The sequence below is a fragment of the Oryza glaberrima genome, chromosome 10, assembly GCF_000147395.1.
Source record: "Oryza glaberrima chromosome 10, OglaRS2, whole genome shotgun sequence".
In the NCBI taxonomy this organism is placed as follows: Eukaryota; Viridiplantae; Streptophyta; class Magnoliopsida; order Poales; family Poaceae; genus Oryza; species Oryza glaberrima.
In genome coordinates, this window is record NC_068335.1 from 7,559,530 (window position 1) to 7,578,683 (window position 19,154).

At 36.8% G+C, this 19,154-nt stretch overlaps 1 protein-coding gene across 1 annotated transcript; it reads right to left on the reverse strand.

The window, feature by feature from the left end:
- Positions 1-2,124: 2,124 nt before the first annotated feature.
- Positions 2,125-7,883, reverse strand: LOC127786113 (phosphoenolpyruvate carboxykinase (ATP) 1-like). Its single transcript, XM_052313442.1, has 13 exons — positions 7,724-7,883; positions 7,425-7,626; positions 6,083-6,267; positions 5,622-5,772; positions 5,423-5,507; positions 5,067-5,167; positions 4,493-4,791; positions 4,218-4,391; positions 3,801-3,866; positions 3,524-3,702; positions 3,267-3,436; positions 2,636-2,804; positions 2,125-2,553 (listed from the first exon to the last, which is right to left on the reverse strand). Exons 2-13 carry the CDS (start codon positions 7,613-7,615, stop codon positions 2,410-2,412), a joined length of 1,914 nt encoding a protein of 637 aa, XP_052169402.1. The 5' UTR covers positions 7,616-7,626; positions 7,724-7,883; the 3' UTR covers positions 2,125-2,409.
- Between the last annotated feature and the right edge of the window lie 11,271 nt (positions 7,884-19,154).

The following is a 19,154-nucleotide window of genomic DNA, read 5'->3' on the forward strand; positions in this document are numbered from 1 at the left end:
ATAAATCCCAGAAAAATCTAGGAATTATAGAATTAAGCAAAGTATTTAATAAAATTTTATCTGGCCCCATTTTATATTGGAATTTATTATTTAAAATTAGATCTTCTCTTCTAGGCTTTTAAAATCAATTCTAATAATTCCAATTAAACAACAATTTATATATTTGAAATTTTTAGGGTGTGACATCAAATATCGATGACGTAGCAAAATTCTGGCGAGAACAAGTTGATACTGCTAAAGTTGGCAGATCTGTTCAAGAGAAATTTCAAGGTATTTGCAAATTACAATAAAGGTGGTGTTAGAGATCTGGCTGATGAGATTGCTGCTGCAGGACCAAATTTCTGATTTTAATTGAATAATAGTAGTAGCATGTCTTAATGTATACCAAATAAAAGGGATTTTTTATGTTACTCGAGGATGTATCGCAAGGTACCACTTATTTTGTGTAAATTTTTGCTACCTCATGGTACTTTTCTAGTGTAAAGTACCAAAAAGTATCATAAATTAACACTAAAATATGGCATCTCTCGGTACCTAGTCTTGTACGGTAAAACTAAATAAAATGCCCATTTTGAGGATGGTGACATATATATATTATAAAAGGTTTCAGAGTAATGTATATGAGAAGTTGTGTTTATGACTTATTAGCTCACGATAATACCTGTGAACATTTTGTGTCTAGCCAATACAAAGCATTATATTCTCTTTTTTAAAACTATATATCCCTAGATTTTGTACCATCAACAAACTTTGGAGAAAGGAGCGTACAAAAAGGTAGAGCTAAAAACAGTACAATGGACAGTTAGCATTTGAAATGTTGAACGCCTTTGTTAATCTAGACACACTAAAACGAAAGCTTGTCAAATCAATCAAGGTATAAAAGTAGAAATATTCCCTCATGAAATTCAGTTTAGTTTTATTTCCTCATGAGAATTCAGTTTAGTTTTATTTCTCTAGTGTGAGGGTTATTTCTGAAAATTTGAATGTTGCGCCTAGCTTTTCCTTTCTTCGGTTGGTAATATACCATCATTTTCATGCCATGTCACTGGCAATCACATCAAGCAATTTTTATCGGAACACAAAAGAACTACTCACTCCGTTCTAAAAGATAAGTATTTTTTGGACTCTAACACAGTCTCCGAGATATTATTTTGACCAATAATATCTATAAAAGTAAGATGTTTCAAATAAAAAAATTTACATATTATGATAGTTTCTTTAATGATAAATCTAGTAACATCAATTTTACATTATTGATCTTTTTTATTTTTTTGCTATTAATAGTCAAAGTTAAAAATGTTTAATTTGCAACTATGCTAAAAATGCTAACATTTTGGGACGGAGGGAGTACTAATTATAGGGTACATGTATTTCATATTATTCCATACTATTATATTATTTTAGTAATAATTCTTTTCTTGACTTCAGCTATATCTGTTCATTCAATGAAAAAAGCGTGTAGCATGAGATCCTGCAAATGTTTTCAGATGATTTCACTTTATTATGTTAAAAACTGAATTGTAGTACTGTTCGTTTCTGCAGGCTTGAATATCATCTGTTACCACACTATTCATTCCTCTGCAGTTTGTACCATATGCAAGTGTTTGTTCATATCTTTATGGCTACTTTGCCCTGCAGCTTCCTCGATAGGTTTTCTGGATCCTACAATAATACTTCACTATTGAAGATGTTACTATATATACCGGATGCATGGTGGTTGAGTTTGGTTTTTAAGGCACTAACACGGAAGTTCACGGAGAAGCTTTCTACTTACTCAGGTAATGCAAAACACTGAAGTTAAGAATTAAGAATTTATTAGTCTGTTTCTGAAACTAAACAAATGATAATAATTTAGTTACTATTGTTTGTGGTTCACTTTTATACCTTGATTGATTTGACAAGCTTCCGTTTTAGCGTGTCTAGATTAACAAAGGCGTTCAACATTACAAATGCTAACTGTCCATTGTACTGATTTTAGCTCTACTTGTAGGGTACGCTCCTTTCTCTAAAGTTTGTTGATGGAACAAAATCTAGCGATATATAGTTAACAAAAAGAGAATATAATGCTTTGTATTGGCTAGACACAAAGTGTTCACAGGTATTATCGTGAGCCAAGTCATAAACACAACTTCTCATATACATCACTCTGAAATAGCTTTTAATATATATATGTCACCATCCTCAAAATGGGCATTTTGTTCAGTTTTACCATACAAGACTAGGTAACGAGAGATACCATATTTTAGTGTTAATTTATGATACTTTTTGGTACTTTAGATTAGAGAAGTACCATGAGGTATCAAAAATTTACACTAAAATAAGTGGTACCTTGCGATACATCCTCGAGGAACATAAAAAATCCCTTTTATTTGGTATACATTAAGACATACTACTACTATTCAATTAAAATCAGAAATTTGGTCCTGCAGCAGCAATCTCATCAGCCAGATCACTAACACCACCTTTCTTGTAATTTGCAAATACCTTGAAATTTCTCTTGAACAGATCTGCCAGCTTTAGAAGTGTCAACTTGTATGAGTCTTTGTCTTCCCACTACATCATAGTTGAAAATGGTTGGCCAAGCTGCAGCATAAATCCCATGCAAAAATATATAATGTTGAAATTATGGACTTACGGTATTTATTGGGTCAAGCAATTCAGATGGAACTCCTTCCACTTTTGTGGGGATGTCTAGTCCAAAGACATCTGTCTTTTTGTAGCTTGTAGCCAAAAGCTCACCCGAGTGAATGGCATCGATGATTTTCCTTGTGTAGGCCAAGCTGATTCGCTCACCTACACCATAACTGAACAACCACAAAGTGTGACATAGTATGTGGGTAAGTTTGTCTAGGCCAAGATTATGCAAGTTTTTCTTCTGTGCTTTGGAGGTACGTATATACCTTTTAGTAGAGGTATTATATCTCTTGATGATTAATAACACCATATACCTCTACCTCCACCATAGATCAGAGCTCATATTTCAATATTACTATACTCAAATGGATTAGGTTTGTCAGACCATACATTATATGTCCTACTTGAGTGCTATAAATTATTATTTAAATCACAAGTTTGAAATTTTGAGATATAAATCCCTAATTGCAATTCAAACAAGCGTCATCCTTACAATTCTCGAAGTACGTACTTACTCTCGCTAATTAGTTGATGATTTTTTTTAATGGAATTCAATCCAGCCTCTACATCAAATTAGTTGAGTAATCATAGTAAACATAATATCAGAAAAACAAGTCAACAGTTTAATTTACCTTCCCCCGATCCAACCAGTGTTGACAAGCCATCCGGTAGCTCCATGCTTGTTCATCTTATCTGCCAGCATGGCAGCGTACCGAGTTGGGTGGAGCATTATAAAAGCTGCACCAAAGCAGGCAGAAAATGTAGCCTGTGGCTCCTTGATACCATCTTCAGTTCCAGCGACCTACACATTGCCATATATAGCAACACAAGAACTAAGACCAATAGTTCCTCCAATAGAGATTAAATCTAATAAACTGTGTCTAATTACCAATGCAGTGTAGCCACTGATGAAATGGTACATGGTTTGTGCATGGCTCAACTTGCTGACAGGAGGGAGGACACCAAATGCATCACATGCAAGTAGGATAACATTCTTTGGGTGTGGCCCAACACATGGTATCTTAGCATTAGCTATGTATTCAATAGGGTAAGCAGCACGGGTATTCTCTGCAGAACAGATTATGAATGTCATGAATTAGGTACAATTTTCTGTTAGTGTCACATGCTATATTCTGTAAGGTTATTATACTTCGGAAAACATTTACCTGTGACAGATTTTTCTGTATAATCAACTTCACGGGAGTGCTCATCGAAAACAACATTCTCCAACACTAAAAGTTGATCAACGAGAGTAATTAAGAAAAGAAGTAAAAATAAATCCAAAGTTGTTGAGTTGATAAATTCTGCAAGTGAGGTGCATATAGAAGAACGATTTTGATCCCTCGAGGGGATATCCCCTTGTTGTCTGCATTTCACTCAAATGGTTATGAAAAAATTTAAAAAAAAAATTGAGAAGATGTATTAACATGTGAATTTGAACTTACATATTTGTGGAGTGTTATATCATATGTTAATACACCTTCTCAATTTTTTTTTAATTTTTTTCATAACCATTTAAGTAACATGCAAAGAACAAGAGGATATCCTCTCTAGGGATTAAAAAAGTTTCCCGGTGCATATACCTGTGCCAAACTTGATTGCATCCCAAATGTCAGGTTCTTTCTCCTGAGAAAGATCTATGCACTTAGCATAGCAGCCGCCCTCAATGTTAGAGATACCATTATCACTCCAGCAGTGTTCATCATCACCAATTAAGATCCTATTCCTGTCTGTTGACAGAGTTGTCTTTCCAGTACCTTGAAGCATGCATATTTAGATAGTTACTCACAAGTAAAAACATATAGTAATTGCCAATCAAGAACTATCTTATCGCAACCATTATAAATAATTCAGCTACCTGACAATCCAAAAAACAGGGCTACATCACCCCCTCTGCCCATGTTGCAGCCAGAGTGCAACGAGAGGATCTGCTTTTTGGGCATGAGGTAGTGCATCACACTGAAGAGGCCTTTCTTCATCTCTCCAGCATATCGTGTTCCCAGGATGACCATTTCTCTCCGCTTAAGATTTAAGTCTATGCTAGTTGACGATGTCATATAATGCGTGTAACGGTTGCACGGGAACTGTCCAGCATTGTAGATGGTGAAGTCGGGCTCGCCAAAATTCTCTAGTTCCTCGTATGTTGGCCGGATGCACCTGTCATTTACAAAGAAAAGTATTTATATGGAAACGCACTACCAGAATTTGTACTATTCTCAAGTATCATGTTGAATAATTGGAATGACTTGTAATATATAGTAACTACTAGAAGCATTAAAGATTGAAAATTCTGTTAGTACTATTTTTGTTTGAGATACACGAAGGCAAAGTGAGGATTTACTTATCTTGTTCAGGGTGGCATAAGGAGTGACCTAGAACAGTTCAGAGTATTAGAATTGTCTCCATTTGCTGGTACAAACATTTGCACTTACATGTTGTGCATGAAGAGAGAATGGTAGGCCCTCGCAGAGATGATTCGAACTTTTATCCTATTGTTGGGGTCCCAGTTTAGGAACTGATCATTAACAAACACCTGTGACGAAATTCATCATTAAATACAGTACTATAGTACACATTCAGGTTTAGATGTCAAGTTACATAGGACAAATTTCCATTTTTGTTTTGTAACACTACCTGCAATGTGCTTAGTTTGATGTTTTAAAGTTGTTTTCCATAAACCTGTCACTCATGCACCACAATTTTTTTTAAAAGAAACATTACAGGATTATATCACCAAACTGCAGCCACAACATTCAATATTCATGAAGGTGTGATAGCCCTAGCCTACCTTATCAAGGGAGTTCAAGTAGTCAACAGCTCTCTCCCTGTTGATCAGAAAGGTTTGCTCGTCCATTTCAATGTTTGGTGATCCCCTTAAATAAGTGAAAAAAAATATTATTTGTTCGCTCAACTTTATATTGTATGGACTATAAATTTGGAAATAGCTTTTTAAATGTTTATCATTTGCTCTGGTCAGGGATGCTTACTTGCCCCACCACAGATCATCTGTTGTTTCATCCTTGACAACACGCTTGTCCCTAGGTGATCGACCGGTCTTTGCTCCTGATAGCGTCGCTAACGCCCCACTGGATGTGATGAATGACCCTTTCTCATATTTGATTGCATGCTCATAAAGTTCTACACAGCAAAAAAAAAAAAAAAAAAAAAACACAGAGAGAGATAGGTTATGTAAAGAGAACTCAGCATAGTAAGATGTGGATTTTCTAAACCTGTGTGCATGCTAATTAGATGAGACGTAAGTTGTAATGCATCTATCATTCTATCAAATTTTCATTGCTGAAAAATATGGATTACATATAGAAGCAAATAATAGAAATAGCTTTAGGGAGTAAATTGAACCGTTTTTAATATTTTAGGATGTAAAATAAGCCAAAAAATAATTTAGGAGTTTAAGTACTCGGGTAAAATAATTTGGATGTGTGTGTACCAGAAGGGGATAAGTTGTACAGAACATGGGTGAACTTGAGGTCACTGTCGCTCACAGTGATCGTGGGGACAGTGATATGGTGTTGGTGATGTGTCACAGCCTTGCCAGCCATTTCTTTTTTCCTTGCTGGGTCACCGTTGACGAGTTTTGGCCCAATCCCACATGTCATCGATGCCAAAGACGCACTGTATAATTCATTGTAAATATGCATAGATGTCAATCCATATGAAAATGATAGCCACATGTATTTGTTTTACAGAACTAATAACCACGTATTGGAATTGATTGAAGTATCGAAATTAATACTTTAAGTATAACAGCTGTATGCATGCTTACAAATGTATCGATATTTTCCTCGTATAAATGTGATTCTTAAAATGGAGAAAAATTATCACAAATTTCATAAGTTCGTTAAGTCGCAATGACCACATGAGAGTCACAAACAGGTACTTTCTAGGAACTTAATGTGTGTTACTTTAGATATAAAAACTATAACCCTTAAAGAACTGTGTAATAAAAGATATAATGGTATAAATAAATTTTGTGAAAAATCATCTTATATCATTTCCAAATAGGAAAAATCTAAACATGTGTACAATAAATATCGTGCCATAGTTTCAAAGATATTGCACATAGTTAGCATATAGTTGACGAAATTTAACACCATCTTAGAACATATGTACCAACCGGTCTACGCAATCAACCATTTATGCTATACTATCCCTTTTTAAAAAAATAAGGAAGAAGATGCAGGATATACTACTTTCTCCGTTCTAAAATGTATGTTGCTCTCTAGTTAGTACTAAATGGTATGTTGGGGTTTGCTACTTCATTGGTTTTCATAAGCACACTTTACAGACTATAAATGGTATGTGTTTTTACAAAATCCTTTCTATATAAAAGTTACTTTTAAAAAAAATAAATCTATTTTTCAAATTTACAATAGCGTGTACTCCCTCTGTCCCATAAAAAATCAATCTGAACATATCTCTGTCCAGATTCGTTGTATTACATCCAATCCTATATTCTTTTTTTAGAACGGAGGGAGTACTTCATTAATTATATACTAATAATCTCATTTTCCGTATCAGAGAAAACAGCCCCAACCTCTTTTAAACTCAGCCTTAGTCGGACCCAAATGATCATGCAAAACTTCCACGACTACACAACCAATTCTGTACAATTCCGACCATTTTAAACCCCAGCTCACTGATCACCAAACATACACCCAAAAAAAATTAATTAACACATGTACTGATGTACAATTCCATTGATATTTCTAACAAAATTATATGAACGGCATGATGTGCATGCAGCAAACGGGAGCATCAAAATACATGACCTGATGGACTGAAGCTGCAGCCTGTGGCGATCCTCCACTACCTGAGGCTTCCTCTGCAGCGAGTGTAGCTCGTCGACAGTGTTCGCCCTCACCGGCGTCGCGCTGTCGTCGTGGCACACGCCGTCTTCCTCCCTCCTGCTGCCGTATCCGTTCGTCCCCAGCCATGCTTGCCCGTCTTTCGCCTCCATCATTTCGATCCCTTCTGCAAGAGCCAAAACAAACAGAAACGAAGCAACTCAAGAACAGAGTAATCGCTTGGTACAATCTTATGATCGATCATATAGTAATGGGATGCTTACAGAAATGGAGCGAGAGTAGAGATGCTGAAGAGAGAAAGACTGAAGTTTTCAGAATGTGGAGAAAGCCATGGTTATGTTGGCCTTTTAAACTTGGGAATTAATGGTAACAAGTGACCAAGAAGCTGCCTGCGGATTCTGACGACCAGCAGTTGGGTTCTTCAGGCGGCGCGCACCATGGTTTCTCCACGATGCTTATCCCCTGTACCGGTCCTTCCGTTGGTACGGATGCCCTGTCGTTCTGTGTGATGAAAGCACAGATGTCCTCTCGCCTGAGAAGGGGCCAGGTAATTCCGGAAGGAAAAGGATATACGTGTAAAATTATAAAACTTTTACGAACAAGCTGTAAGCCTTAACTCCCATATATAGTTAACTCCCACGTGTAATTTTTTAAGTACGTGTTGTATGGATGCATATTATGAAATGAGCACCACTACATGTAAACATGCTTGAAAAAAATGTAGGAGACATTAAACGTCCCCCGAAGGGGCGGGTACGCACATCCTAACTGAACACTAAAGCCAAGTCTACCGGTTGAACTAGGTGAGCTACGTATATATCTGTATATATACCACCTAACCATTCCGCACAACCACGTAAAAGCTTATATGTGCTGGTTGAAAATGGGTCATAGGTGTTAAATTTCTTAGTCGACACCCCTCAAGTGACACTAATAACTTTGTCATTGGTGCATGCTGATTATAGAATCGGCACCTACAATACTAGATAGGTGTTGTTTTTAACAAAGAACTAGTTCTATAGCCCGACTGTTACGTGGCAGCCATCATAACTGTTGAATCTATACAACAATCGGCACTTATAATAGCATATAGGTGCCGGTCGATGGACGGCCTTGAACATGGCAGCAACTATAGATGCTAGTACCAAAAACCGACATCTATATGTCGGCTTGAAAAATAAAAATGACAGGGCCTACTAAAAAAAGATAAAAGAAATTTACCCCTAGAAGAAAAATACAATATTTTTTAATTTCATTCCATATATCAGAATCTAATTAATATGGCAAGAAGTTAAACACAATAATATATTTATTAACCCAGTTGGTACATAATTTATCATTTATTTAAAACCGTGCAGAATAAATAAAATGAGGATTTTATGGTTTACATGTAAATTGGAATAACAAAAATGATATATATTTAATAATTTAATTACTATAACATTATATTACACCACTCTATACTACTCTATGAGTATTATTTGAAGCATCTAGTAATAAATATTATGTACAAAGCCAATTAATATCATGTCAATACTTAATTTCAAAATTATCATGTGGTCATCGAGGATGAATCTATGGAGTAATTAAATGAACACAAAAAAGATAAAATATATTTAACTCTACAAGAAAAATACAATAATTGTTTTGGTTATGCACTTTATATGTATAGCAAATGGTTGAATTCAACTGCAAGAGAGAAATGGAGTGAGAAATAATGCAAACTAACCTTCTAGCTGATCAATCAAGAATGAGAGGCGTGGTGTGAGGTCATTTGTGTCGATTCTTAATTAGAATGGCTACTTTAGATGGCATCTATGTCTCACGGTCATCGTAGGTGCCGGTTTTAAAGTGGGCCCCCAAACGGCTACTTCGGTGGGACAGGCCTCAAAGGTGCTAGTTGCTATTAGGAACCAACACCTAGGTGTCGGATCTCCAAAATGGCACCCTGCGGACGTGCACTCGGGTGTGAAAAGTACTATAGATGTCGGTTCTAGTATTTCTGACACCTATCCGACACCTATAGTACTGTATTTTTTTATGTTATATAGTTGTGTGTGGTTACAAACCGATTAATGGTCTTTCGTTGCTCTAAAACCACATAAGCTCATGGGTTAATGAATTTTTTTTGTTAAGTGCTTGTTTTGGATAAGTGGATTCATCTATAACTTTTTATAGAAACCAATCCAAATGAGATTTGAGAGTTTTCTATTTGCCGTATAAATTTCAGCAGAGGCCAGTGAAGTTTCACTGGTATAGAACACCCTATAGGTGCTGGTTGGGAATCTCACATAGGTGCCAGTTTCCCAACTGGCAACCGATGCCACTAAGGCAAAACTAATGAAATCATAGGTGTCGGTTTAGAAATTAGCACCTATGACGTCCACAAATCCAAAAGGAAATCTGAGCAGCTCTCCATTACCCAAAGCATCCCACATCCAAGAAAACATTCTTTGACATAACTAGGGGTGAAAACGGGGCAGATATTAATTTCCCGCCCGCCCGACCGACCCGAGGCTTGCGGGAGGAATATGGGAGAGAATGGGATACCCGATATTATCCGAGTTCGAACCCGAATCCGTAAAAAAATATGGGTTAGGATACGGGAAGAGTTATATCCGCCCGTATCTCCCATATTAGGAAACAAATGTGAACATCTATTATAAATTCACCTATAAATATGATAAAAGATTAGTTAATCACTATTTTTATAATCTCACATGTAATATTATATAATTTGTTCCTTGATGCATCTTTTTTAGCACTTTAATTGTCTTCTTACATTAAATATCCATGAATTGGACATAAAAAAATATCTGTTCCCGAATCCGATTCGAAGAAAGTAATATGGGACAGGATACGGGATGAGTGATGTGTTATCCGACACTACCTGTACCCGATTCTAAATTTAAAGTAAGATGTGGGTTAGGATATGGGAATGTTGTGATCCAATCACCGTACCCGCCCCGTTTTCACCCCTAGACATAACCATACTACCATCCATCCAACAACAACACAAAGACCCTGAGATTGAAAGGTTTCCAAGAACATCGAAGAACAAATTAAGTTACATAATCAAACATCATAGGTCACCTTCCAAGAATTCATATCTAGAAGGACGAGAACGACACCGCCACCACTGCTCACCCTAGTGAAGTCCGCCCCCGACCGCCGCTTCTTGCTAGTGCGACGACCACTGCCCCCCACCCTTGGCTAGATCTGGCCGCCCTCAAGCTTGTGGCTACCGGATCTAGCAGTTGTCGAGCTTGTGGTGGCCGTATCTAGAAGGTCATTGTCACGCCTCATTTTTTAGGATTAAAAATCATTAAATAATGTATTTCTAGAAATTATATTAAAAGTTAATGCGATTTATCAAGTGAAGTTAATGTGGGAAATAAAATTTCCTTTCAAAATCATGGCTGGAAATATTTTTGTAATATTCTCCATGCCCTGATATACTCTGAAATTTCCCGTAAATTTTTGGAGCTCAAGAAGTAATTTCAATAATACAAAGTTCATTGAATCAATTAAATAAATTGAAAACAAATTAGAATCCTTGTTTCATTGTTTCCGGCCAAAGTCTACTGTTGGTATTTGGTCACAGATAAATCCGCAAGTGTACGGATACCGCTGTAGCACTTTACCTCAGAGTATTCCAAGGATATCGAATAAGTGGGAACGTGTGTATATCTAAGAACAGGATTCAATCCAATGACAACAACTGATGATAGGATAGGCTAGTCAACAAACTTAAGTTTAATGTAAAACTCTATCGAATGCTTCAAGCATCGGCCCTCCCTTGGTCTGCCAGGCTGAGTTCGTCCTTGAGCTCTATGATATACTCGAAGAGGGAGGGATACAAAATACTGACATGGCTATCAATACCTGCCGCCTACCTCACTTTCTGTGAAGCACGCAACAAACGAAGGTAACCACTAACCTAGACATCACACCTAAGTTATTGACTTACTACTCTAGTCTCGCGTAGAAACTTTCTTTTTTATCTAGAGTCCTAGCACTAGACTAGTTAATTATAAACTAAGCGATGAACCCGTATCGATGAGAATATATCTCACTTAAGGAAACTAACTAAATGGCACTGAAAAATATCAAATACTTACTTTATAAAAGAACCATCGACCGAGGTACAAGCAAGAGCCTGACAACTCCAGTGACTCTGATGTAAGAATACCGACAAACCTAAAACTTCTCCGAAAATTCTCGAAGAGAACAACGATAATTTTGGGCACTCCTTCCAAAGATTCTTTTTGAGGAGCGAAACCGGTAATCACTACGATCGTGCCCACGGGGATGTCATTGTAGAGCGCAAGCAAAACATGCTTGTCGAGCGGAGCCAAGCGTGTAGTATTGAACAGTGAACACATCCAGCCGACAGCCGCAATCCCTTGCCTTCTTGGCCGTGAGAACTGCATACCGTCACTGCGTTCGTCAACTGGCACTGGCACTAGCTAGCTAGTGCAAATGTGCTGCTGCTTCCATGCGGCATACAGAAACCGAAGGACTCGTGTCACTGTCACAACCTGCACACAGGCATGCTTTGTGTCCCACAGCAAACCTGCGGATAGTTTAAACGAAGAGAGCAATAATTTAGTCAACCTTTTTAATAACGAAGATAGGAGTATTTTATTAGTAAGCATGAGTTTAAAGGAAGAGAGCAGTAATTTAGTCAACTTTTTTTTATAAAAATCAGTGGTGCCAAAGTGGCTTTACTTGGATGGAATTTGAAGCAAAAGGGCACCAATATGAAAAAGTGCCGTAACAGTTGGATGGCAAAATTGTTAGGCAGCAAAAATTAGCGGCAAAAGTGAAAAGTTTGCACTTCCCTTAATAGAGAAAGCTAAAATTTTTCTTTGCTTTGGTACACCTTTTTCCCGAAATATATAGATTCTTAAGTCCTAAGTTAAATTGTCCTTATAAGTTTTGGCCAAATTTATTGAAAAATATATATATATATATATATATATATATATATATATATATATATATATATATATATATATATATATATATATACAATATCTAATTAGATCCATTATGAAATATATATTTTCATAGTTTACTTCTTTGATGGGTTATAGGTATCAACATTGTTCTCCACAAAGCTTGGTCAGATAGACTTAGGATAAACCCTTCAATTTTAAGATGGAGGGAAAAAGACAAGCCAGAAAAAACTACTCCGTCCTAAACAATTGCATTTCCCATAATTCAAATTTCAGTACATTTCTAATATTGCAGGTTATTTTTTATTTGTTTTGGACATTGCCGCAATTTTTAATGCATATGTTTCTAGTTATATACTTGTAAGATATATTGAAAGTATAACTATATGAATGTGTTTTTCATGAAAAATCTATCGATAATATTTTCTAATGTCAAATCTTAATACTCCCACTGTTTCAGGTTATAAGATGTTTTCACTTTGGTCAAAGTCAAACTGCTTCAAGTTTGACTAAGTTTATAGAAAAAAATACTAATATTTTCGAATCAAGATAAATTTATTATAAGAATATATTTAACTATTAATTTAAAAAAAAATTGATAATATAAATATTACTATATTTTTATATAAACTTAGTCAAACTAGAAGCAGTTTAACTTTGATTAAAGTCAAAATATCTTATAACTTAAAACGGAGGGAGTATTTTTTATTAATTAATCATTTGAAAATTTAAGTTTTATTGCATGGATTACACGATGACAACTATTTAAGAACAACAGAGATAGTATTACTTTTCCCTCCAATCACTCCCATTAAAATTTGTTATATCTTACTAGAGAAAAGTTTTTTTTTTGCAGACGAGCGGAGATGGTTTTCGCATGTGGCCAGCCTGCAACCTAATGTCCCCTTTACAGAAAAATGATTTGTGTAGTAGTGAGAGCCATATGTGTTATTTTTCTTCCGTAATAATTTATTTTTGAGTGTCTACTTAGACCCTGTTTAGTTCCCAAACAAAAACTTTTCACCCTATCACATCGAATGTTTGACACATGCATGGAGTATTAAATGTAGAAAAAAAGAATTACATAGATTGCATATAAATTACAAGACGAATCTTTTAATTCTAATTAAGCCATGATTTGACAATGTGGTGCTATAATAAACATTTACTCATGATGGATTAATTAGTCTTAATAAATTCGTCTCGCAATTTTCAGTTGAAATATATAATTTGTTTTGTTATTAGACTATATTTAATACTTCAATTATGTATCCGTTTATCCGATGTGACACGCAATAAATTTTCGTTTGTAGGTACTACTAAACAGGCCCTTATTCAGGGACTACCAATCAATGTGCCGCTGTAATGGTCAGGGGATTGGGACGTGTACGATGGACTAGTGCGTATTTAGGTTCGTTGAACCTAGATGGCTATTTACCCAAGCCCACCCGCAGGCATTTATAGTTTTTAAGTTGACATTACCAGACAAAGGAATTAGCTTTAATATGTGCAAGTTTGTACGAAAGTTACGGTTTTCTGTTTGTGCAAATTTAAGCCATGACTTTTGTAATTTTAGGAAGCCATCATAAAAATTGACTAATAAATAACAAAGCTGTAAAAACTTCAAAACTACCTACCCCAAAAGAAAAAAATTAATAATATTTTATCCATGGCAATTTGGAGACCTCACTAACCCGTCTAAAGAGTAACAGAACCACTCCCTCCGGTTTCTAATTGATATTTTAGACAATGACACGGTCTACAAGATATATCTTTAACCTTATTTTTCTACTATAATATATATAATAAATAAATGCATGTTTAGTTATATTATAGTGCTTTAAAAGACAAATCTATATATGTTGTTCTAGTTCCTTTAAACTAAATATTTTTAAAGTTATTGATGGTCAAAGTTATAAAAGTTTGACCTTAACCTTATTTGTAAGGGGAAACCGATAAGGAAAAGCTACACTGGAAAACTTTTTACTAATGCTAAGGGGGCCGGGGTGTACTGCGATTGACTTTTCTATAACTTCCAACTGCATCAACCAAATGGTTGAGAATTTTTGTGTGTTAAGAAGTCTCTGAGAGTTTTTTTAATTACATGTAACACTGCCAGAAAATAATTCAAACTGGTGCCCAGTTCACTTAGTTTATTTAGTGTAAGTGTTGTTTTCTCAGAATGTCAAAAACATAGAGTTGTCGCTAAGTAGGCTATCACCTCAGTAGCAGACTAGATTGGCTCAAAACCATGGACTTCAGGAAAAGTGAGCAACTCAGAGCATATAATTACTCCCTCCATCTTTAAAAAAACATATTTCTAACTATGAACTTGATAGACATTTATACATATACATAGTTAGAGTTGATTTTTTTTTACGAAGGATGTATGTTTTTTAAATAAACATGTCATAAATCCGAGGGACCTATCGTTGTCACTATTTTCGTATCTTGTAGGCTGGCTATGCTCATTACTCTGCTTGCGCCAATGGTTTGTTAGTTGCAGACAAAACATGAGAACGACATTGCTAGGATATCTGAATTGTTTTGCCTGTTCCTTTGGATGCGAGGACACTTGTCCGCTGTTTTCTGCAAACGATTTTGCTAAACGTATGCATCGAGTCGCAACTCGCAAGAAGCAAGGCCAGTAGGCCTCATCCAAGCTATCCACGGTTCCGTAATCTGGCAGTTGTTTCTTCACGTGCCGGGTATATGAATAGATAATTATACTTATTGCTTTCAAGGTCCATGCTTCAAATATCAGCACCCAATTAAATTTTCTTATTGGTTTCATCCATGCATACAAATCAAAGACTTCATGTTGTTCATTAAATTATTTTCTCTTTTCAAAAGCAGTTTGCTCGACCAAACATCATGTCAACATTTTAGTACGGTAAAAGTGGCTAAAAGCTAGATAATCTATCCCTTTTTCTTTGTATAGGTATAGTCGTATAGAAAGAATTCACAAACAGGAGGTAAAACTAGCAAAGTGTAGTAACTATTGCATAAAAAGTTACACGAAATGAGCACAAAGTACATATCCCAGAAAAAGGCATGGTATGGATGTATGGTCAACCACGAAATGATGCACATAGCTTGCACAGTTGCACCCTTTACCACCTAATCCACCTCTTAAAAGGATTTGAATCATGTAAGATCAATATGTGTTTTGATTCTTATTCTGTGATGAACAATTGGCATTTGTGATTATTAGTTTTGATATTTGGAGATTATTATTCAAGAGGTTTTGGAGATAATTGATTTTCAGGTGATGAACACCGGTCAGACCGGGCGGTGGTTACCGGTCAGACCGGCTTGTGTTAGCAGTCAGACCGGCCAGCCCGCGGTCTGACCGGCCGACGCTGTGTCGGTTTTGGTTTCGGGTTGTTTCTTTGAATATCCGTGATTGTTTCATGGTTATGGCTTCTAGATGAATACTATATGTATGTAATACTGTTGTTTGCTACTAATGAGTCAAGTTGGTGATAGCTTGGTCTCGGAATATGGTTTCTTTGTTTATTTCATGTGTAGGTGACTCGATGCCTCGGGAGAGTATTTGCGATGATGGACTGGGAGTCGGCTTGGGGTTAAGACGACGTCCGTGGTAGTTAGATATCATGTGGAAACTTAGGCTAGAGTTGATGCACGTGGTTGGTGAAGATTCCATATGGTATACGATGGAGATATTGTGTGAGTATGGGATGCGGAGTTGAATTTGGAAGGAGTCCAAATTTGGTATGATTGGTTATGTAAAGTTTGTTTCTTGTACTAGAGGGTTTCCTAAGGTGTTTAGGACGTCTAGTATGAGTTTGGTTCGTGGCTTTAGGCTGCCTACCTCGGGTATAAATAGAGGGGGAGCGTGAGGCTTCCTGGTATTGCTTTTGAGAGCAATTGAGTTGAGTTTTGAGTTAGGGTTTCGAGTTTAGTCGAAATTTTTGTAAGGAGTGCTGTTGGTGCACTTTGTAAACACAGAGAGAATCAATAAAGTCATCATCTACTTTAAGAGTTCTTCGATTTGTGTTTCACTGGGTTTCGGCGGTCTAACCGGCGATATACCGGCGGTCAGACCGGCGCAAGGTGGCGGTCAGACCGGCGACGGCGATAGCAAGCGGCGGCTGATCACGGCGGTTCGACCGATCGATCTACATCCGTCAGACCGACTACAACCAGGCGGTCAGACCGGTGCACACACTTCGGTCAAACCGCGATCCGTCGAATTCGAGGGTAACTTTTATTTCCGCTAAAAGTTTTCGGTTTTTGGGTATACCAACCATTCACCCCCCTCTGATTGGCTTAGTTATTGTGATTCGATCCTACAAATCACTCATTCCAGAATATAATGATCTAGTACCGGTTAGTACAAATCTGAACATATATAGTTTTCAGATTCCTAGTAAAAGATATGTCTAATCTAATCTAAAGTTTCTATATTTTAGGACGAAGGAAGTAGATGATTTGCTTCTTGGTTAGGCTCGTGCTTCCATGGTCCCGTAGTGGTTGAGCTACACACTCTTCCTCACTACTCACGCACTTCCAAAAGCTCTATACCACTCCCCTCTTGACCAATGTTCTTATAGTGCATTGTGCAATGATTATTTTTTAAGTATGTTTTTACTCAATACATTTCTCTTTTGATTTTTGAGTCCAAATGTCACGCCTAACAATTTAGCCCAAATTTCCAGACAATTTTGTGTATAAATTCGTGACCATAAATCAAGTCAGGGTACACAAAACGACTAATTAATATACAGATTCAAACATAAGTAAAACGTAAATACTTACAGAAGAGACACTTAGTCCTCACACCGAAAAGAAAGCAGCAGCGGAAAAAGACGATCCTAGTGGGGCTTCAGCTCCACTCCATAGGTAAAACTCAATAGGGGTATAAACCTTAGTCCTCTAACTTCGTTTTCAACTCAAAAGCACAAACTTTTGAAAATGGAGAATAATAGTAAGGCTGAGTACAACCACCATAATCAGCAAGCCACACCAACGATGCAATCATGCAAAGGGAGACGAGGGAGGTTTGTAGCTATTTGCATAAAGGCATTTGGTGATAAAGTTGGATCTGTTGGAAAGATGACTCCAAGAGTTTTCCATCAAGTAATCCAAGAGCTTGTATGCATATTTGGTGGTTGTTTGAAGTTAGCAATGTAGCAGGTGATCGAATTTAATTTCAAAACTTGGACAACTTGATTTTGATGTCTCCCAGTTGAGCTATGATGTGAGCAACAGTTGTATCGATATAAAATATGAAATTCCTAACTCAAATTATCTCACTTAAATTAAATATGAAATAGCGGTCCACAATTAGCGCTTGTAATTAATTACCAAAATCAACGCCGGGGCGTAGATTCCTTGTAGAGTCTTGGAGCAAGGTCAAGCAGTCTAGTCTCGTCCAAATTATGAGAAACTATAGTTGTAGAATCCGCAAAATAAACTAGAAACTACATGTTGGTTTTCCGGCTTATCAAGATTATTACCAACTGGATTCTCATGAGGTTCTCTCTAAATCTAAAGCTTCCCAAAATATGCCCTAAGCTTGAAAATCTAAAGCACGTAAAGACAAAGTGTGTAGAGCCTTTATAAGGTTACAGGTAGGCTACAATAGCATAAAACAAAATTTTTCTACCACGTAAACCAGGAACCATGTGAGTAAGGGATCATGGATCGTCACCATCCGACGTGCTAAGCAGTGAAATAAGAGTTAGAGAAGACCAGTCTGATGTAGCCGCATGTCGTGTAGAGGAAGTAGTCGATAACAACTGTGACATCCTAGACCAATTAGGACGTGACCTGTGTGTGGTAATGTGGTTCATGAGTGCTGTGTCATGTTTATTACTCCCTCCATCTACTTTTAATAGTCATATTTCATCTTGGCACACAGACCAAGGATAAGTAATTCTACTTATCATCCATTTAAATATGCTACTAGTTATTTCTCGTAAACAAGCGATTCATTAATATTTACATTTCTCGATGCCCATGTAGCCAATCTTGTGTAGAAGAATGAAGAGTTACACATTAAATCCGAGAAAGTCATTAAGATGATAGGTTGTTGGATTGAAATATGTCTATCAAAAATAAATTTTTCAGATTTGGAAATATGACTATCAAAAATAGATAGAGGGAGTACCACATTGTTGGGTTAGTAAGGATGGAACCAACTTATAAGAGTTTGTCCCTTCAACCATACTACTCCTGGGTTAATCTTTTTACACGAAGTAAGGATGAAACTACAAGTGAGGTGCAATGTGTAAGTGGGCTCACCCATCAGATGGACTGGGCTGCGCGGTTCTGGAGGGAGGGTTGTTACAACAACCTGATCGCCTCCTCGTATTCCCACGTTGATACTTGATAAGCACCTCTACCGGTATCAGCACATCCTGTAGGATCGACTAGAAAGAACTAAGCCAATAAGAGGGGGGTGAATGGTTGGTGTACCCAAAAAAAAAACTTTTAGAAGAAATTAAAGTTACCCTTTAATTTGATGGATCGTGGTCTGACCAAAGTAGAGTAGCCGGTCTGACCACCTGGAAGTCGTCGGTCTAACCAGAGTAGATCGTCCGGTCTATCCGCCCCGAAGAAACTGCAGCCGTCTAAAGTCGCCGCCGGTCTGACTGACGCGATGCCGCCGGTCTAACTGCCTTTCCCTCCTTGTTTTCATAACCATGCCTTTCCCTCCTTTTTTTTCATAACCATGCCTTTCCCTCCTTCATATATATATTTTCAT